Here is a 22,216-nt window from a genome sequence, read left to right on the forward strand (position 1 = left end):
AATTTTATCTTTTTAACTCTAACTCTCAACCTGCTCTATAGGGGAAAAAAGCAGAGCAGTAAATAAGTTCAACAAGTTAGAAAACTCGTAACATAATAAATTAGCTAACACAATCTAAATATTTTAATAAAATATTAAGCATCTTGAGATATTTTAGTTAAAAACTTTCTGACTCCAATACTATAACCTAATTTAAAATAAAAAGAGAATAAGCATATAGAAATAGAATTAAAACTTTCATTTGAAACCGAGACATGCTAACATAATATTCCCATGCTGTTTTGCAACTCCATCATGCTTTTGTTGGTGAAGAACTACATTATCAATATTATGTAGGTAAAAGGATCAAAATCTTAAAAATTAGTTTCATGACCATAAGCCATAAGGAAGACACTAAAGGTTATTAAAGAGGAATTCTAACTGACTCATACCCTATGGATGCCAGTTTCTGGCTGCAGCGTATGAAAAAGGAAGTTTCCATATCAGAATTCACACAACCATGTTAAATTTACACATTTTGGGAGTAGGATTTTAAAGACTTGATTTACTGCAAATATGTAAACACAATCCATGATCACCTTGTGCCATTAAACGTGGTGATTTCCTCGGTGATGTGACTGATGCTTCTTCAGCACGGCTTCTCAAATTCCTATTAGGTGAAGCAAGCTCATCATCATCAATGGCATCATTACCACTCTCTTTAACTCCTTCTTCATCCATAGTATCATCAAGACCAATAACTGGAAAAAAAAAACAAAGAAGAAAGAGCCTAAAACTTAAAATTATCAAAAAAGTGTTGCAGCTATAATGCTGAGCAAGATAGGGGAACAGACATTAAAAAATAAATAGATTGCCCATCTAAAATCAAACAGAAGAGGAAAAAATGAAGAAATGAAGGACAGAAAATTCCCACGTGAGGCAGTTTCCGTGTAGAAGAAGCTATCACCCACAGCTTAAAATTTCTGTAGACAGTCCTCATAGCTTTTGGTGGACTCACATTTTTATTGGGGTTTTTTGCCACAGGAAGGTCCCCAGTCTTAGAGATCAGCTGCCCCTCACTGTCCCTTCCCACCTAAGAAAAAGTGAAGAAAGGTAAACAGGAAAGAGCTGATCCAGAAGTGCACAGTGTAAAAATCACGGTTTTCTCACAGGATACTATTTAAAAACTCTCAGCCCCACCCATGTAACATATCTGCATATATAACGACTTTTTGGAAGAGCTTTAAGTGCAGCAAGCACTTAACCTCCCAGGTGAGACAGGGAACATTGTCTTTGGTGAACTCCTATACTCCACTAACCTGAGAAAGATGCCAGAGGTCGCTCCTGTAAGGAGGTTTCCTAAGAGCCAGTCAGGTCACTACACCAGCCATTCTCCTCATTTGCTCTAAGTTTGGTTCTTGCAGTGGTAGACTCTCCTATTCAAAGATCCCATGTGTGATAATGAATTCTGATCCCCATGGGATTCAAAATTTGTGAGATCAAGCCAAAAACCCAAGTGACTTTACACGTGACAAAACGTGAGAAGGTCTAACAAATATAACAGAGACTACAAACAATCAAGTATGCCTGTTTTTCACTATTAAGACACCAACCTTGAAGCATTTTTAAGATAAACTCACACGACACATATAATATATTGAAAAAATTTCTAAAAATTGCTTACTTAAAAATTATATAAATTAATACATCAATCATAAAAGTCAAAAAAGCAAGGAGTTATATTAAAAATTCTTAGAGTTTTTTGACCAGCTCAGAAAATTTGTCAACTGCTGGTGCTTCTCAAGTCTGATACTACTGCAACTTAAAAAAACCCCAAAGCCCTTGTGAAGGCACTACAATAATAAGCATACTTTTAAAATAACAAAAATTGGAAGCTGTAAAACACTGCTGAAGTGAAAGACTAATGATAACCAAGTCTATCAATCTACAATCACCTGCCATGAAGAATACAACAATAAAGTAACCAAGCAAAATTAAGACGTTCAAATATTAGGAAGGTTTTTTATCAGCCTCTTAAGGAAGGTTGATTATGGCACCAGGCAATCAGCAGTCTGAACCCCTGTAATCAGATGGCTGCTAAGAGCTGAAAGCTAGGAGTTTCTTAAGCTAACAATTTATGGTCATTCATTTTATTTTAACCATCATTTTTAGTTACTGCACTGTACACATCAGTTACAAGAAAATGTGTTTGTGGAAATTACTGTCCACTTTCACTCTCCAATCCACAGAGCCACCTTTACGTCTGTGTGTGTTTACAAACATACAGATAGTACACACAAGGTGCATGAGGCTGATAAAGTTGGTCTCACTCCACTCAAGTGTGTTCCTTTTTTGCTATAAGTGACCTACTGGACACACTGGCAAAAAACTTACATTGTAGTTGCCCTATTAGACATTATTTTCCCAGTAAATATCCAATGCTGGCCATTATCTAAGATGGAAACCTGAATGAGACGGACCCTCACCCTAACTCCAGCTGCCCATTCTCATATTCTCAGCAGCCCTGCACTTTGATATTCAAGTTTTCATGGTGTTACTGCAAAACGTGACACTGGCTTTTGGGAACAGACTGTGACAAAGAGACTATTTTCACATCTGCTTCTGTTCCTTCTGTGTAGAACTAAACCACTAAGCTACTGAAGATAACATGAAACATAAAAACTACTAGGACAGCTTCTGAAACAACTCTGGAGCATAATAAAGGGCTGACATAAGTCTTGGGCTTTACAATGCTCCTGCTCAAGGAATTTATACGTCCTCCTTTATTGAACAAAAGAGACACATTCAGTCCATTATTGACAGACAGTTTGAAATATTAAAATTAAAGTATTTTCATACTTACAAGACTCTGTGCTGTAGCTTTAATTTTACAGAGGAATTGAAGCACAGAATCTCGCTAATCTCAAACCATCTGAGCTACAACTCAGCTAGTAAAGACAGTCTCATGAGGCCCCTGATGAGGAGCATTCCACACAGACCCTGCTGGGAAGAGAAAAAGTGACAGAGAACAGCAATAGATACAAAGAAGACTAGGAAAGTAAACCATGAAGGAGAAACGGAGGTAAAGAAACAACCCTAGGAAAGATTAAACCAACGAAAGCAAAATCAGAAAGAACAAAAAAAGTAGAGATGATCCTAGTAACAAATATATAAATATTATCTCAGTAGTAATAATTAGAAAAATGAAATAGGAAAAATAAAAAAGTAATAACTAAAGCAAAAACTTATCTGAATAGGAAGAGTTGCACACCAATGTACAACTGAACAGATTGCAAATAAGAAAAGTACGAGACACATTAACGTATTTATACTGGATAAGGCACCACTGACCTTCACCTTACAATTTTGAGTTTCTCCATTACTTGTAAAGTATCTAAATTTTCAAACTGCTGGGCTGTACTACTGACTTACTTTTAGATATATTAAACCATAATAGAACAACATACAGTAAAATCAGTCTACTTGCAAATTTAAAGTAATGTTTTCCCTATGCTAAAACAAAAGCATGACCATTTTTAAATTATTTAGCAAGGTAAAATTGAAGAACACAAGCCTTACTTTCTGGTGAAAGAGAAGGTAAGGAGAAGAAAACACCCCTAAATACATCCTCAAAAATGATGATGTTTATAAAATCTTTATTTTTGTTAACATAAGACTTTGCTCAACTATTTTCAGCCACAACTAGACAGAAATACTCAGTTTTTTGACACACTGACCAAGGTAAATTTCAAGTGTAGAAATAAATTTCTTTTCTGTAGATGTTAGCCCTGGATTTCTTTTGCCTAGGTAACCACACCAAACAGAACACCATTGTTGTTCCTGCTTTGCACTGCTGTAAAATGCTATGTCCAGCTGAATCACACTGACAGCAGGAATGTGTAAATCCACAGCAGATTCCATTTAAGCATCACAGATTATACGGAAATGGTTGAATACTTAAAAATTTCTATGTTATATGGGAATAACAACAAAGATGTGACATTATGCTTCAATGAAAAGAACAGTTACAGTCTAAGCAGTAAGCAAACACGTCTAGGCAAGCCTTCAAAAGAGTTAATAAACTCCAGAGAAGCAACAAAACAGAGAGAGTGATATTTTGTCAGCAAGTCTCCAGATCATAAATGAGGATGGTATACTTTCTATGAAAAATCTTTTTCCTATTGACATTTGTGATACATATGTTCAAGAAACAAGATTTAAAATACTTTCTGTTAAAAGAAGATGTATTTCCAAGAGAAATTATGTGACTGATGACATAACTTACATAAGGAAACATCAAACTAACTGTTTCACAAAAGTTTGCCTATAACCCATTGAACTGAGAATTTGCCTGCAAGTACCTTGGGCTTACTGCCCAGTGCAAGAAAAGAATCACAGTAAGCAACATGAAATATTAACTAAACATTTGCTCCCATTCTCCATTAATGTCTGTGTTGTAAAGAGGTAATTTTACAGTCTTCAGAAAAAAGACATATGAAAATCAACTAGGATTAATAAACTTAATACAGGAGGTATCTTGACAGAGGACTGCATACTGAGTTTATTAAAAAGATGCAGCTATATCACAAGCCTACTGAATTGTGGCTCTTTAGTGACACAAGCCTGGTTCATCGGAAATAAGGAGTAGAAAAACACAAATTTCAACAACAAAGTAAAAATACCACACCAAACCAAGCACTTTACTGCAAACTAATTATTTTTATTAGGAAGGGAGTCTTCATGCATTTACAAATCAGAGAACTAATCTAAATTGCTTTGTAAATCGTAGTACAGATCCAACCTCTCTCTACCCATGAAACTGATCCAAAGGCATAAATAGCTAAATATTTCAGAAAGACCTAAGCTGGGGAATACGGAGAGTTTGCCGTCTACGAACAGGAGGAGGCACAAATAAATATTCTCCAGGTTTTCAATACCAATACAGTAAATTTAAATTTTATACAGAAAAGTTACTACCTTGGTCATAAAACATTGTATTATTATAGTTATTCATATGAACAGCTTGGAAGAAGAAAGGCATAATTAGGTAAGAAAATTCAGAGAAACAACTGTAGACCAAATTTTGGCATCTCAAAGTTACATTCAAAATTACTTCAAATACAGGAGAAAAATATGTACATTTGGCTTTAGTGAAAAGAGTCTGAAATGCCTAACGTAGCTAGACATCACATCAGCTAAAGAAAGGAGTATTTGCAGTCAGAAAAATTGGTTTGGCTTCAAAGATTCAGTAGGTGATCATGATTTTAGCACAGATAATGCTGCTTTTCACAATACCAATGAAAACACAGGCTAAAACTAGAAAAAACCAGACTGCACTTGAGGGAAACACCTTCCCAGCAGCAATCCAGAGGGACAAGAAAAAAAGGGCAATTAAAAAGATGTCCCTAACACATTTTGTATATTCTTACAGTATCAATCTTCTTCATCATTTATGGTAAGTACGTAATTTGATAAACATACCCATAAACTAAATTAGTTAAAAGTTTGATTTTAATAGGAAATCTTGAAATGTCTCCAGATGACACGCAATTAAAATTCCATTCCCTGTATTATAACAAATCAAACTACCCCAGTAAATGAATCCAGAAAAGTTAGACAGTTTGTGATAGTTAAGAATTACTAATTTAGTACAAATGCTGAGTTATTTTGCTCACTGGCAAGCTATCAGTATGCTATGCTCATAGGTGGATAAGCTCCAGCAAAAACAGAACAAAACAGAAAACCTATCACCAGGGTACCATTCAAAGTTGAAATAAGTGTGTTGCTCTTAAGAGTTGTCATATTCTAAACTTCAGAGTTTTCACTTCTTATCAATGAATTGCTCAAGGTAAAAAAAAAATCAACACAACCCCAAAAGCATGCTTCCACATCCACTCACACTACTCAAACATTTAAGATGGCCAAGAGTTGTTCTACACAATATACAGTAATTTCACGAATACAAGCCGCAGCAATTTGACAAAAATTTTGGTGGAAACCCGGAAGTGCGGCTAATAGTCGGGGGCAGCTAATCTGTGAATAATTTTCTGACATTTACAACCCCAGACGTGCCAGCCAGGGCGCCGAGCCAAGCACCTGCCAGTAAAAGCCGGTATTTCGCAATCGTTACAATGTTACCGTGTTGCCCTGGCTCCCTGCAGGCAGCACGGGGGGCGGGGAGAGAGGCAGGAGAGTTCTCTTCTTCCCTCCTCTGCCGCAGCCCAGGGGAGGGGGGGGGGGGGGGGCGCGCCGCCATTGCCGCAGCTCGGGGAGGAGGCGGGGTGCTTTGTCCGCGCCTGCCGCCGGCGCCACGGGCGCAGGAAAGCTCCGTCCCTGCTCGCTGCCGGCGCCACGGGCGCAGGAAAGCTCCGTCCCCGCCCGCCGCCGTTGCCGTAGGAGCGGGGGAAGCTCCGTCCCTGCCTGCCACCGCGGGGCAGCGCTGACCTGGGGTGACCGAGCCCAGTGGCAGCGGCGGTTGGCCCCGAGCGGCAGCACCGGGCTGGGCCACCTGGCCCCGTCAGCGGCCCCTAGCGGGCCGAGCCTGCACAGCCTTAGCTCAGCCAGTAAACCCCGCCCTCCCGCGGTTCTGTTACTAATTGCACACGGGTCCTCGCTGCGAACGACAGAGCGGCTTATATTCGGGTGCGGCTTATTTATGGACAAAAACCGAGATATTTGCCAACACCCAGAGATGCGGTTTATACTCAGTGCGGCTTGTATTCGTGAATTTACTGTAATTTTCTACATTGATCATGCACAGATTTTAAGACAGTGACCTGATCAAACTGATGAAAAGAAGCAGAGAGGCACCTAAAAGAAGTTTTGAGACACTTCTGACTGGTTCAAGAATCTGGATTCCATTTATTTCTCAAAAGTTTCATTTTGTCAAATTCTGTCCTTTAACTGGCAAGGAGAGCAGTTGTATCAATTTCTACTACCAACATGTCTTTCTGCTTATACTTCCTTCAGGGCAGGAAGAGCCCTCCATAACTGCCAAGCTCTTAAGATCTGCAGTGAGTAAGACGTGGATAGCTTGTGCCTTGATTCACAAAGGTATCAGAACTTCTTAATTGTGCTGCAAGACCAGCATTCTCCTCAGTCTAGCTCCATTAACCAGCAACCTAACTACATCTTTATGGTTCAGTAGTCACCCTTCACAAACATTGCAAAATTATTTCAACATAATTTGACCTCTACCCTAATCAGTTTGTGAGAGTCATAAAGAGTTATGTCTACCTCTGCTGAAAGCCTTAACCAGGATTACCCACAAAGAATCTTATTCTCTTCTCTAAGTATGTAATTATTCAATCAAAGCTAAAAAGATAACACCACTCTAACCCTGTTCTGTTACTCAGTAGGCAATTATAGAGCAAGCTCAGCAAGTTTGGCCTGCTCTGGTCTCTGCTGGTCTTTGTCTGACCAACATCGTCATCTAACTAAAGAAACTATCTAAATCCAGCACCATCTGGATTCAGGCCCAGAGATAAACATGAAATGCCTTATTACTGATACAGTTCTGCCTATCAATAGATAGGCAACAAACATCCATTGTCATTCTATTTGTCATACCAGTACTGCTGACTGACATGCTCAGTACAAGAAAGGCATGGACCTGGTGAAGCAAGTCCAGAGAAGGCCACAAAAACGACTGGAGTGCTGGAGCACCTGTCCTTTGAAGAAAGGCTGGGAAATTTGGAGTTGTTTGGCATGGAGAATAGGAGGACACCTCACTGCAGCCTTTTAATACTTAAAAGGAACTTAAAAGAAAAATGTGAACAGACACTTTAGTATGGCCTCTAGTGACAAGACAAGGGTAATGGCTTTAAAGTAAAAGAGAGTAGCTTCAGATTGGATGTAAAGAAGAACTTTTTTTTATTATGAAGGTAGTGAAACACTAGAAGAGGTTGCCCAGAGAGGCAGTAGATGCCCCATCCCTGGAAATCTTCAAGGTTAGGCTGAACAGGGCTCTGAGCAACCTGATCTAGTTGAACATGTCCATTGCAGGGGGGCTGGACTAGATGACCTTTAGAGGTTCTTTGCCATTATTCTATGATTCTATGCTACTATTCTTCTCAAGAGATATAGTTATAATTCAACTTACAAGACCTGTGTTTTCTGTATAGATGTCTTTATGTGTTTCTTATGGGCATGCACTTGAACTGTCTAAAGGACCTTCAATCAATTGTTACCATAAAAAAAGCTTAGTTCTTGATGAATGATGCGCAATATAAACCCTAAAGCTGAGCAAAACATGTTGATGAGTAACAACTTTGAATCAGACCAGTAAAAACTCCCAACAAAAACTTAAGTCCATGCAGAAGTAAGAAAAATAGCAGGAAGCAAACCCACACTCAAAGCCAAGTTAAGAGCAAGAAAGAAGGGGATTCTGAAAACAAAAATACATGATCTCCGGAATACAGCAGAGAAAATGTCACAATCTTGAGAAACTAGGCATGTGGGTAAGAAGCAGGCCTGAATCAAGCTCTTCTCATATACTCATGTTCACATAAGAAATTTCATGCTTAGATGGTTGGGTTGAAGGCATGTAAAGACAATATCTTGCCTGTGCATAGGTTTCCTGCTTCTGAGTTCAGGTCAAATCTGCTTTCAAAGAAGTATTAGTGAGCCATGCCTTCTGCTTCTCCATTTTATCTAGAAGACCTGATTACTATTTCAGCGACAACACTTCTCAGTTTAACTACTACGACCTTTATCTCTTCAACTTGCTCACAGCAATTAAATAAGCTGTAGCATGAAATCTGCACCACTTTAAAAGTTCTACAAAACAGAATACATTCCAGTTATTCAAGAAGTATCAAATATGGTAAACCTGTCCTTTGCTGGTCCTGTGAATTAATTTCCATGAGCACTTTGCTCCTTTTCTTAAATTGTTTAATAGTCTAGGCATGAGTTATGCAAAATATAGAATATATTAAATCAAGTTTTGCCACGAGAGCTATGCTTTTTTACTTTTTAGACAAATTGAAGTTGATGTACAGATAAGCTTCCACCTAAACTGGAAAAATAGCTTTTGCATGGCTCAATTCATATGAAGGGTACTATAATCTTGAATAACCACATACTCATCAGCAGACTGTAACAGCAGTGTTAGATCACCAACAGTGTCAAACATCAAATAAATCACTTTTTTCAAGGAAAAAAGACAAGCAAAGAAACTGTACATCAAACTGATACTCATTATTCTTAAGTAAAAAATTGTAAGCACATACTGCACTCCTATCATGTCACAAAAAGGACAGTTCTTATCAAGACCTACAAAGAACAAGCAACAACAAGGACATCTGATGCTCTTTCAGACACCTACATGAAATCCAAACCACACATTTTATTTTCTTTCCTAAAATTCGGCTCTATTGGTGCTTTCAGATTTAACAAAGCATTAAATTTAACAAAACATTAAATTAATAAACTCAGTACAAATCAAATCAGCTTCGAATCTCTTAGTCTTCTGAGAGTCTGAAATAGTAACCCCCAAGCAAACACATTAGCCCACCTATTTTTAAGAACCTTAAAATAAATTGTGATTATTTAAGTAATAACAGTATTAATTGTTGCACTACTGATCACTTTCAGAAGAAATACGTGCCAGGAAGCACCTGAAAGTTTCTCCATACCTTCCAAAATATCCAGCTGTACCCTATGAGTTAATTCAAAAATCTTAAATGCGTTACAGTTTTACCGGAGGATGCACAGGATGCAATATAACAAAAGAATTTGCAAATGAGGTGGAATTTGGTTTAGTTGTATACATTATACGGTCTTATGCATATTAAGAGAGATATGATTTTTGTCTGGCAGGGTACAAAGAAAAACGCATAAGAATACAGACTACTGCAAGAGTAAACAAAAGCATTAAGGATGGCCCCAAGAATGTTTTTCTGAAGTAGGAAAAAACTGCTAAACATCTTGTTTTGGCTTGATAGTTCACTTTTTCACTGCTTTAATCAGTATAATCTTTGATTTACAGTTTTCCATGATGCAATATCACCTAATTTAGTGAAGGTGAAAATTTAGTCCGTTAGTAACAGTAAAATATGTACTATATAAGGAAATTCCAGATTTTCAGAAGCTGTTCAAAAAACTTACTCAAAAAAATTAAACATTAATCTAATCATGTAACTGCATTAATCTACAACACTTATCAGTAATGAAGTTAAAAAATTATGTTTTTTAAACATCCAGTCAAATAAAGAACACTACTAAGAAGAGAGTATATTTTTGTCTCTTGCATAAAATTCAGTGTAATTATTCCAACTCTTCATAAGTATTAAAAATTTCAGGGATTGTATCATCCCTTTTTTCTTAAATCTTCTGAAATTACTCAAATTCTGAGATTATTTTTCTTTAACTTTGTTCTAAATTGTTTCCAAATCAGGTATTCCAAACAGAAAGAAAATAATTTTATTATCATTCCAGGGTCTTGAAGTCAAACAAAGCAAAACACCCAGAATCAGCTCAGTGTCAGAAGGCCTAGCACCAACAGAATAACCCTGAGGTCAGAGAAGTAATTTGTACAATTATGTACAAATGTACTCTCCTGCTCCTACTGCTAATCCAGAAATACGATTTTTTTTAAACCAATCAGTGACTTCAGTGATCAGGCACAGTACCTGCACTAAACAAATCTTCACTTTCATTGGGAGTAATTGACAAACAAAGCCTAACCTATCTGTGATCCACATAAGGAGCCTTCCTTTATTGTTACACTACAAAATTAAGAAGACCTGCACATAGTTTACATGCCAGGCATGTATGAAGTGCATCAAAAAAGGGCAGCAAGGTAACAGAAATCCCAACTTATTATTTCTACATTATGAAAAAGGGTTGGTACTAGAGTGAAACTGCATTTTAAATTGCAATCTTAAAAAATTATAAGATTTACCTGTAGAACAAGGCATCTGGAAATTGGGGTCATTGCTATCCAAAACAGGCAAACAGAACTGGGCACTTGCAGATCCTAGCATAGGATCCTTATCGCTGAGCATGTTCTTCAGCGAATCCTCTAAGACATTCTGACTTGTACTAAAATCCTCACAGACTTCATTCTCCAGGTTGGATTCTAGAAATAGGGCATCATCTAAGTGTTCAGTAGAAATTAAATGGTTAAATGTATCAACTATATCCATGAAGACTCCTGTGTGTCTTTCAGCCCTATAGAAAGACAAGAAAAATACCATAAGAAAATAAGCTACAAATTGTAAAACACCTAAGACACCAGCAAATTTTTTGGCTGTTGTGTTTTGTAAAGAATGCTTCATGTATTTCAGAAGTATAAAAAAGGAACTGCTTATGCCTTAGTATGGCCCACTGCATAACTAAAAATCAATTCCCCAATTATTTTTAAAAGAAATTCCATGTTAGTCTCTTCTATCAGCATCCGAGAGCTGAATTCCTACAGTGTGTTTAACAAAGGTAACTAAACAACTCCCTTCTAAAATCTGTTTAAACCTTAACCAACCCAAAGGGGTAGGACACCAGAGAAGGAGGATATCAAGAACAAGTGAACCTGGAGATAGCAGCGCTGTGAGCATGACTCTTCCTTTTTTTAAATGTAAAAATGTGAGGTCAGCTTCCACTAACATCAGTGGAGCTGAGAAGGTTCCAGAGCCTGTCATACTACTAATACATACTACTGAGAAGCCCAAATTTCTGTTCAAAGAGCAAGTAACAAGTACTTCTTAGCAGGCTAGTAGTACTTTCAAACAGCAAGGTGTTATTTCTACTATTTTTCACCAATCAATACAGTCGATAAAATTATAAAAATTTTATATGAAAATCTGATCTTGATCAAGTACATGAGAATTCTGAGCTGGCATCTAAAGGAGGAGCCTTTGAACTTCAATTTTGAAGAAGTTTAGGTGAACTTCTAGAAATCTACCTAAGGAATTGTATACAAAGGATGGCAACTGCATTTTACAAGGAATTTTTTATTTTCTACATCTTCTTTGCAATGCAGTAGAAGTGCAACTACTGAAGCAAAGACTTAACTAATAAGTATGTATAACTGAACAACAGAATGGAAGAAAGTAAAGCACTTCTTTGGAAGTTTTGCATTAGCATATACTCAAAGTGAAGATAAATACGATCAGACAGGTGCAGAAAATGGAGCAGTGCAGTACTGCCTGGCTTAATTTGCCATACAGAATAGTCTGAAAGGCCAGTTTTTGGCACACAAAGCTGTTAAAGCTTTTGGAAACAGCAAAAGGACACAAATATTTCCCTGCTCCTTCTTTCATCATCCTCCTCTCATGTGAGACTTTTTTTTTTAAGAATGAACACACTAATTAAAGGAAAATGACAAGTGAGAATTACAGTTACTTTCTAGATGGCTATTCCAGCAACCTCCTAGTAAATAAATCCAGTACTTACTCATGCTTAATAGAACATTAAGTATGCTTCCTTAGACATGTTAATGGGCCATTTCTGTTTCAGCAATCAACTGGGAATATCCTAGCAAGATACATGTAAGGGCTCTGCTACAATTTCAACCCTATTTATGCCATTTATTTTATTTCACAAATTTACAAAAACTACAGGTTTAACATGGAGAGTGTTTCATTCTTTGGGGGTGGGGTTTTTTTGGGGGGGGTTTTGTTGAGTTGTGGGTGTTTTATTTTCAAACATGCCAGTCTTCCTTCTCCCATAGAGCAGTTCAGAAGAAAGCAATGGTCAGGTATGGCACAGTGTCTCTGAAGAGCATGGTATCTTTCCAATTTCTACACACTAACCAAAACAAAGCAGTCCAATACACAAGGTCCTACTGACAAAGCAGCCAGTAAGAAGGAAAGTGCACTTCATCCAAATCATGTACATTTAGTAAAGAGCTTATAGACTTCAGCACCCTCACCAAAAAAAATGGACTTCTTTTATCAAGCAAAGCAGTGCATCTAGCTATACACCACACGAACTAGCACCTATAGCTGCCAATATTGCTTCTGAAGTTCCAAATCTAGCAGCGAATGAAAAAGCAATTATGCATTGGACTAAGTACTATGCTGCATTGTATAATCTGTTTTTATTATTATACCAAGTAGTTACAACAATCTGATATTACACAGCATAAACTACAAGAGATGCAGTGGCTCCAAGTAAGAAAATAATTGCAAATGCCCCAATACAGTGCTTTAAAGCACTTCCACCTGTAATGGCAGGTGGTTTTTTTTCCATATTAGCATTACATAAGCACAATTCAGAACACTAAAAGCACTGAGAAGTAACTGTCAAAGCAACGATACATGCAGTGGCCACAGACACCTTCAATGAGACATAAGTGGCTAGTAGAGAAAATTCAAGAGGAATTTTACTGAAAGCTTTATTTCTGGAACATGAGCCTATGACCAAGTATAAGTTCTACCCAAATTTTGCAACAAAAAGCTGGGGGGCTTGCATAAAAATATTAGCACCACAAAACCTAATCAAAAAGAACTTGTTCTACCATTTTTAAAATGGAAAGATTACGCCAGCAAAACAAATCAAAATTTTGCTTTACCTAGCTCAAAAAACCACTCTGCAATTCTTTTCATAATTTGTACACTACCAAGCTATTTTAAAAAAATTATTTCCAACCTTATTATATTAACTATCATAAGTGTAGAATCTGTGGGACTGAGGATGAAAGCAACTTCTTTAGCTAGACAGCTGCTAGAAGCAGATGCTGCAAAAAAAAAAATCTTCCCCTGCACAATTCCCTAACTGTATGAATTTTGACCAGTTTATTTTGCATTTGAAACACTTTGAACATCAGGAAACATAGCCAGAGGTACAGGTAAAATCACAGTTAATATTTTCTTGCTCACTTATTTCCAATGATAATCCTAACCCCTTTAGGAAGAATGCATTACTCCACTGGAACACAGCTGTGTCCTCCACTTGAACCCCAGCAGCCAGTGCCTCGGCAAGGCTCCCAGCAGATGCGCACATACCAAGCGCGCTCCCATCGCCTAGTAATTCACAAGTGCTTTCCCACTGGGTAGCTAATCAGAAACAACAGAACATGAAAAGTATTATGCAGGCAGAACCATTGAGGAGTGCTCATAAATGAGGCAAAGGAGCAAGTCCCAGCCAGGCTCAGTGAAACTTCTCCCATCCACTGGCTCCTAGAGCATCAGGGCATGTACTGAGACAGCTACAGCACAGCAACATTCAGGAGGAGGCTGGGTAAAAGAAGAGCTCACCATCAAGTAAAGCTTGAACTATAGAGAGCATTCTCCTCAGTTTACTAAATACTTTTCTCTTACACTTTTGAAAATTATTTGTTTCTATCAGCCTCTCCACTGCAAAAACAGAAGCAACAATTACAAAACTAACACTGCAACAATTACAAAGTAACTCACCAACTCACTGACCAACATGTCATTAAGTGATCCAACACTATAAACAACCCTGTTAGAAAGCACTACAGTCACAGAATTTCCCCCACATTATGTTCACCATAAAATTTCTTCATGATCTCAATATTGTTTCCTTTTACAATCTGAGTCTTCCACTGTTGAATTAGTTCATTAAGCCAGGTATACCTAATATTGCCTCAAATTCCAACAAATCTGGTATGAAATAAAGTAGGATCTGCCACAGGAGATTTTAATCTTCTCCCCATTTACCATATTTTCATTTCATCTTTAATAGTTCTACATGACTTTCTAAAATTAAAAGATAAATAGCCACAATGATGACTTGCTAAGAAAAGAAACTGAGACCTCAAACAAGCATATCCTTCCAAACTAATCTCAGAAGGGAAGGAAGACTAGAAACTGGACAAGAGATGCTTTACATCTTCAAGCTTTTTCATTGCTTAGTTTGTCTACGAAAGAGGTAAATAATTTCTTCCGTTCCTGTTATATTATTTTCTTAATCACAACAGAGAAAAATAATTCAGTGGAGAACTCAAATTGCATCCACGTTTCTACCATCTTATCTAAAATCTACCTCAGGCGGGGCATCCACCATTTGCATTTACCACCAAGCATTCCATGTGCTTTTTAGCTGATGCACAGTACAAGCATACTCTTGACTGCATTTAAACTGTCTCCCTTAAACATCAGCATGTGAAAGTTTTTCATTTTTCAACTACATATTTGGATATATGTTAGATATATTTGTCTTGATTTTTTTTTTCTGTATTTTCCTTTACATTAATTTTGTTCATTTCTTACAGTACTCCCACATCATTTATTTTACAAAGCAAATGTTAGGTTTCACTGTAATTACTCTCTTCCCTCTCTGGCCAGCGGATGAATTTAATGTACCAGTTTACCTTTTAAACTTGACTTTGATATTTTAGCTTGTATTTTAAAGTTAGTAATATAAAATAGAAGTTCCTGTATGTTTAATAATTATCAATTAGAACATAAATCTAGTTCATTAAAGTCCTCAGTAGCTGGACTTCAAAAAAATAAAGTATTTCTACAAAGAAATTTTACCAAAAAAAATTTGCCTGAACTGGCAACAAGGACAGGCAAAAACCTGAGGGAATCTAACAAAGGAAAAAGAAAAAAAAACCCTCAACCTCACACTGCTTATTTAGGATATTCAAAATCCTAGATGTTGAATAGCCTATCTACTTTATTGAATAAGTGAGTCTGAAGGTAGCATACCAATACTACAATTCCTTCCATTTCACTGAAGTACCTTTCTGAATAGTGTCTGTCGTTTCCAATTCACTGAATCTGTCTAGTGCTTTTAAAAGCTTTTGTACATCTAGTTATTGACTGGACCGTGTGGGAGACATTGCAATGTTCCAAATACAAGACTTGGTCTCCGGACCCTGTGCTGATGCACACCAAATCGCCAACAGCAAGCAAGCACTAGTCATAACAAGTGTAACAGAGTCCATTAAAAAGATCCATATTATATTTATTTCTTCAAGTAGTAAACTCTGGTAGGAGAGAAAACAAAAGGAACAAGTTATTTGGATGACTATCACCTTAGATGTCAAAACGCAATGGGAAAAGCTGACTCAGCACTGTTACAGAAGAATCAGTAAGTAAAAATAACAAAAACTTTTCATCAGAAGCAGGAAACAGCATCTTAATTGGCATGTAATTAAGGTAGTAACACAAACAGCTTAAAAAATAAAAATCCCTTGTTCGCGCTGTGTGGCAACTACTGCACCCAAAAGGGTCCCTCAAGGTATGAAATATAGGAGTTGTGATGTCAGACCCTCCCCACGGGCTCACTGATACCTTGACACTTAAAACCCACCTACCAAACAGTGTCACCTCAAAGCCCTGATGCACATTTTACTATCATCCTCCTCCTTCCTCCTACACAAACTTTAAAGTTTAAGCTCTCAAGTACCTAATTGAAAATTGATGCTAAGTTGTCATGTATCCATACTGCCATGCTTTAAGCACTAAAAGCTGCATGCATCACGTTCATGGATATTACAGCATCAAAAGCCAAAACAGAGACCCATGTCTTCTGCAGCAAGTGATTTTACCCAAGAGCATTCACAGTCCAAACACATCATGGGATTAAAGAGAAAATCAGTATCAGACAGTGCATCAGAGGTAGTGTCACTAAGAAGACATCAACTTGACACCTTCTTGGTGAGTTAACAACTCTCACACTAATGCACTTTCTACTCTGGTTCATATTGGCTCAAATCTCATCATCTGGGGCAGTCTTCAAGAATTAAATCAACTCACAAGACAAGAACAAGCAATGTAACTTACCAGCATATGAACGGCCATCTAGCCACAAAAATTGTTTGGAACTGTTAAAAGAAGACTTCAGTGCACTTTTTCAAAAAAATAGGCACATTCGGCACTTGCACAGAATACAGTTTACTGAGCTTTAGTCTTTAGGCATCATCAAATTTGACCTTCCTCATGCATTTATCTCCTCCAAAACCAAGACACTGGTAAAAACCTACCTAACAGGAACACGTATGCAAATAGCTTTACTTGAATCATCAATACCACTGTAAAGGAGGGCCAGGTACACTCACTGACAAACTTAGCCGCCAAAACATCAACCCATTTAGGTATCCATATGCCACCTGTTCCCTTATGTAAATCCCCTTCTTATTATTTATTAATTTAATCCCTCATTTAAAATTTAAGATCTAGCTCTTAGTGGCATCAAAACAGAGCCTTGCTAAAGACAAAAAACCAAGAAATGTAAATCTGAGCATTTCATTAATTGTTAAGAAGCCCCTCTATACTATTTTTGTGTTTATCTCTGTCTTCAGACAGCAACTGACACAAATCCCTTGCTCCTAAAATCTCAACACACATAATAAATAATAATCACCTCTCAAAATCTATCTAGAATCAAAAGTGATGTGCTGCTCCCCTCAATGACAGAGTAGATATCTTACTATTTGCTATAGTGGTATTTAAGAGAGTAGACAGCTCAAGATACTTGTTTTATTAAACCTTCCCTATTAAAAACTCATTCACTAGCCATAACTGTACGTCAGTGTGTACCCCAGTGAACAGAAAGAAAAAGTAAATTTCAAACAAAGGATTCAATTAGAAGATAAAGAAATGCAGAAAGAATAGAGAAACCTTTTCTTAATCATACAATATCAAATTGTATAATTGAAAATTATCTTAACAGTTATGTTTTAAACAGTACAACCTCTCCTCCTCAAAAAAAAAACCCTCTCACCCTCACTTCTCACTTTATAGTTCAAAGAGGCACACAGTGTTGCACTAAAACTTGTGTTATGTCAAAAAACATCTTCACAGTGTGAAATGTAGAGTATGTAAACGTAAAATGCAAAGTGTTTGCATCGTGAAACATTAAGTACTCTGTTTTTCTTTGCTGGGCTGTCCCCCCAATGAATACTCCTGAATACCATAAAAATTAGGCATAATCAAAGATCATACATAATTCTATGAATCCGTCCATTGTTGTATATAACTTGGGAATTTGTAAGCTCACTACCAAAACACATTTCACTGAAAAGAAAAAGATGAGGAGAGATTATATTTCCATCCCTACTGCTATTCTCCTAACTCTTCCAGTCTCAGGTTTCTCAACACTTGTTTCAAGCACTTTCAGCTGGAACATAGTATAAAATGCTAAACTGTGTAACAAGTTGCACTGATTATTTGTCAGTCACTGAGAGAATATTTCCATTTGTAGTACCTTTTGAATTTGTCAGTGTCTCTTTCATAATGATTCATTTCGAAACACCTATCAGAATTAGGGTTTGTTTGTTGGGATTTTTATTAGCAATAGTTAAAAGCTTAATGGTTAAGCCTTGTAAAGTTTTTCATAGAAATAAATATGCCATCCATCATGTAGCTAGCTATATACCATTAAGGAGGAAGTGACAAACTGTCTGCATTTTTCACTTTTTGCTTCTGTAGAATGAACTCTCATACCCCAATTCAGTGAACTTTATAATTGTTATTTCATAGTATTACCTTTCAAAAATATGCCCTTACCATAAAAAAAAAAGTTTCTAATATAATATGGTTCTCCCTTTAAAGCCTGGATTTCACAATATTTAGGTTAACCAGGAAAAAATAATGGAAAAAAATTAAAATAACAACTAAAAAAATTCATGAGCTCAACTCTTAGCACAACACAAGTGGCAGAGATAAGCCTCTTTTTAAGAGAGCGGTTGCAGAAATACAGTAGGTAAGAATTTTCAGAGTTTCTGCTTTCCTTAAAGCACCTTACCACTGTGCTGGATTGAAGCTAGTCAACATGGTTTGTAGTTAGGTACCCTTTCAGTTTGCAAATGCAAAATGCACACAAAAACTGAATGATTGAGTAACAGGTAACAACAGCTGTAAAAAAATGTAGGTGTTCAGAACTCCATATTTATATGCACAATCTTTAAAGCCAACTATAGAAATCAAAAGCATTAGTGACTTTTTACAGAAACAAAAAAGAATTTCATTTCAGGATACACACTAAGTGTAAAACCAGTGGGATTATTCCAAGAAATATAAAACCCCACGTTTTCAAGGGCTTCTTTACATTGTGTCCCAAACCATAACAGATTAACTTATTAAGCAAAACAAACCATGAATTGGTGGTGTTAAACAGATGCCATGTGTTTACCATCCTCACATTTAATCCTAAAATACTTTCACTATTTAGTGACACTAGCATTCATTTTGATAAAAACAAATGTATAAAAATTACATAATAAATTAATAGCTACGTAAAAGACGCCACAACTACAATTTGCATGGTATAGCTCCTGTCAGCCCCCCCATTCCTGTCTTTCCTTACTGTTTTTTACGCTTCACTCTACAGGCCATTTTTACTAAATTAAACTATGCTCTTCATCCAAACTCTCCCCGCATGGCTCTAAGAGGTCTCCCTTGTGCACACCATACAGGATCAACACTCGCAATCACGTGAACGACAATTCCTCTAAAGCCTGAGAGTTCTTATTTGCATTCGAGTAGGAAGCAATAAACGCACTGTCTCAGAAAGAGCACCTCATCCCAGATTAGGAAATACCACCAGGCCACTGAATCCCACAGCACTGCTGATGAACGCATTTCCTCTCGCACTTCCTACAGCGGGTACTATACACAGAGTTGAACACAGAAATTGTTGGTGATGCTAAGTTTTAGAGACGGGAGGAGGCGCCCGGACGGGTCAGACCAAGAGCCAAGAGCAGGGTCTGAATCGGTAATTGTTTCCGTGGTTTGTATGGGACAACAAGGCATCGGCGGCTCAAGGGGTGAGAAGAGACAAAACAGAAGAATCAAAACGTAGCAACTGCAGGGCAGGGAAGGCAGTATGGGAGAGCTCTCAGCAGCAACACGACTTGGGGCCAGGAGCCTGCGGCAGGGTCCCGCACGGACACGGGGCGGGAGCGGCCGCCGCAGGCGGCGAGGCCGGGGCCAGAGCGCCATGTCAGATGGCCGGGCGAGGAGCCCGGGCCCGGCCGGCCCGGGGCCCGCAGCCTCCGCAACAACCGCGCAGGGGCCGCGCACGGGCAGAGCGGGGTGGCCGGGGAGCAGCCCGGGGGAGCGCCCGGGGCCCGCTGCCGGACCTCAGGTCGCCTGCGCACAAGAGCGCACAGCCCGTGCCGCGGCCCCGCGGTGGAAGCAGCCGCGTCCCGCCGGGCCGCCCCTCGCCACCCGGCGAGGCCTGGCCAGCACAGGCCGCGGCTCTGCCGCCGCAGGCCCGGCCCGGCCCTGCTCGGCCCGGACAAGGCTGGAGGAGGTCGCGCAGCGCAGTGGAGTCCTCCACCTCCGCTGCTGCCCTCCCTGCCTGCCCCGGTCGCTGCCGCAGCCCGCAGTAACTCACCCGCTCCGCCGCCCAGCGCTGCCCCGCGGCCGCGGGGGAAGGGACGCGGCGACCGCGCCAAAGGGAAGGAGGGCGGCGCGCGCAGCTCCGCGGGGGCGCGCGCGAGCTGCCCCCGCCCAGGTGGTCGCGCCCGGCTCGGCCCGGCCCGGTGGCGGCCGCGTGCCCGCTGTCCCGCCGGTGCGCGCCCCCGCGGCGTCCGGCGCGCCGGGCCCGGCCGCTCACGTGACGGCACTGTTGGAGGGAAGGATGGGGGCGGGCTGGGGCGCGCGCGCCGCGCAGGCGCCGGGCGGGAGGGGCCGGGGGCGCGGGGCGGGGCAGAGCCCCCGAACGGGCCGGGTTGGGGCCGAGGTGTGCTGGTGGTCCCGGCACTGATGGGCTCCCGAGCGGTCCCGTCGGCGGTACCGGCCCTCGCGGCTGAGCCCGGGGTATTCTGGGCACCTTCGCTGGAGTCCGGGGCCGCAACACCCAGAGACACCCGGTGGCAACCGCAGGCCCGGCCGTGCGCCTGACGTGGGCTGGGCCCACGGGAGGGCACGGGAGCGGGGTGCAGGGCCGCCGGGAGGCTCCGCGGGTTTTTCCCGTAAGACTTGGCTGAGGACACACACGGTGTGACTGGTGCGTGTGTAATGATGTGGCTTTTTGTCTTCGGAGAGCAGCTGCCACCCCCTCCTCGGTGCAGCCCGCATTACACAACCTGCTTGTTAATCTATCCTGTGCGCCGGCGGCCGCGGGCAGATTCCTGCAGCTCTCGGTGTGCCAGGCTCTTCGGTTCCTGCGTGTTGGACAGAAAAGTCTCCGCAGTCGGTCGGTCCAGGGCAGACGTGTCTCACGCTGCCTGTTGGTGCAGGCGCGTTTCCGCCTGCTCTTTTCCTGGTAACAGTTTGTGTGTGTGCACTGCAGGACCTGTGGCGCACGATCACACGAATCGCCACCTCTCGCGGTGTGCGTTTGTCGGGACATCAGAACCTGGAGTAATTTGGTCTTCACGTAGTGATACCAAAAAGCAGGACTGTTTCCTAATTTGTGTTACAGCATTAGCTGAATGCAGCATTCATTACGCTGCTTTCGGTCCTGATGGCTGGTATAAAGTGCCGTGCAGGCTGGGTCTTGCATATACTAAGTTTCAACACTTCCAAAGGAGAAACTGATTTTTAATATTTCTAAAGATCAAATGTGGAATTACCGTATGTATTACTGTATTAACGCTGTCTTTATAGATTCCTAGTATTTTGTAATGAAATACAAACATGATGTAAGGACAAAAAAAAAAGTGATTCCTTTTTTTCAATTCTGTTTTGAGTCTTCGAGATTGTATTCTCTAGGGCTTTCTGTGGCGCCTTGAAGGCTGAAATACATTAAGTGCTTCTCTTGCTACCATCACACTAAGAAAGGAAGCACTAAACTGAAGGCATGGTACCACAGCAATATTTACAGGCACTGCACACGGTATTTGCAACAAAACAGTTTTGAAGCAGAGCAGTTTTTAACCTATTCAATTTTTTCTTCCCCTGCCCTTCCAAAGTTACAGTTATGCACAGTACTGCAAGTTAGTTTCTTCCTGTACTTTCCCAGTTTCAGAAGGTCTCAATCCTTTCCAAAGCAAGCCTCTTTAAAGAAAAAACCCTGAATTCTTATGATGGCACAGAACTAAGCTACTGGGCTGCTTGCACCAATTTCTTCAAAGGCATTTTACATATGGAACTTTCAACAAGGTGCTAACTCTCTGAAATATTGTTGATATTATACAAAGAAATGAAATTACTTTCTGAAGCAAAATTCAGTTCAACAGAATTTGTATTGCACAGATTTTCCAGCATTCAGCCCTTTTGATTTCATTTCTTTTGACACAAGCAGCAGGGAAAGCATTGCTGGTAATCTGATCATTGTTTATTGTTCTATTCAGCTTTTTCTTTACACCATCAAAAGTCACATAACTCCAGTGACCCATCTCAGTTTAACAGTATGTGCAGTTTTCTTTTTTACTGAC

The 22,216-nt window shown here is 39.7% G+C and overlaps 1 protein-coding gene across 5 annotated transcripts in view; it reads right to left on the reverse strand.

The window, feature by feature from the left end:
* Positions 1–20,313, reverse strand: part of PHF3 (PHD finger protein 3) — a 51,542-nt gene extending 31,229 nt beyond the window's left edge. Inside the window, exons 1-4 of one of the 5 annotated variants that reach the window (XM_033053729.2) lie at positions 2,843–2,964; positions 1,299–1,415; positions 998–1,072; positions 579–740 (exon numbers count right to left, since the gene is read on the reverse strand). In XM_033053729.2, coding sequence (XP_032909620.1) covers positions 579–720 — 142 coding nt within the window. In that variant the 5' untranslated portion in view covers positions 721–740; positions 998–1,072; positions 1,299–1,415; positions 2,843–2,964. Of the gene's footprint in view, positions 1–578; positions 741–997; positions 1,073–1,298; positions 1,492–2,842; positions 2,965–10,882; positions 11,152–20,229 lie in introns of those variants that run through there. The other 4 variants (XM_033053730.2, XM_033053731.2, XM_033053727.1 and 1 more) reach the window with 4 other exon arrangements.
* Positions 20,314–22,216: the final 1,903 nt, after the last annotated feature.

This window comes from Catharus ustulatus, chromosome 3 (genome assembly GCF_009819885.2).
Source record: "Catharus ustulatus isolate bCatUst1 chromosome 3, bCatUst1.pri.v2, whole genome shotgun sequence".
Lineage (NCBI taxonomy): Eukaryota > Metazoa > Chordata > Aves > Passeriformes > Turdidae > Catharus > Catharus ustulatus.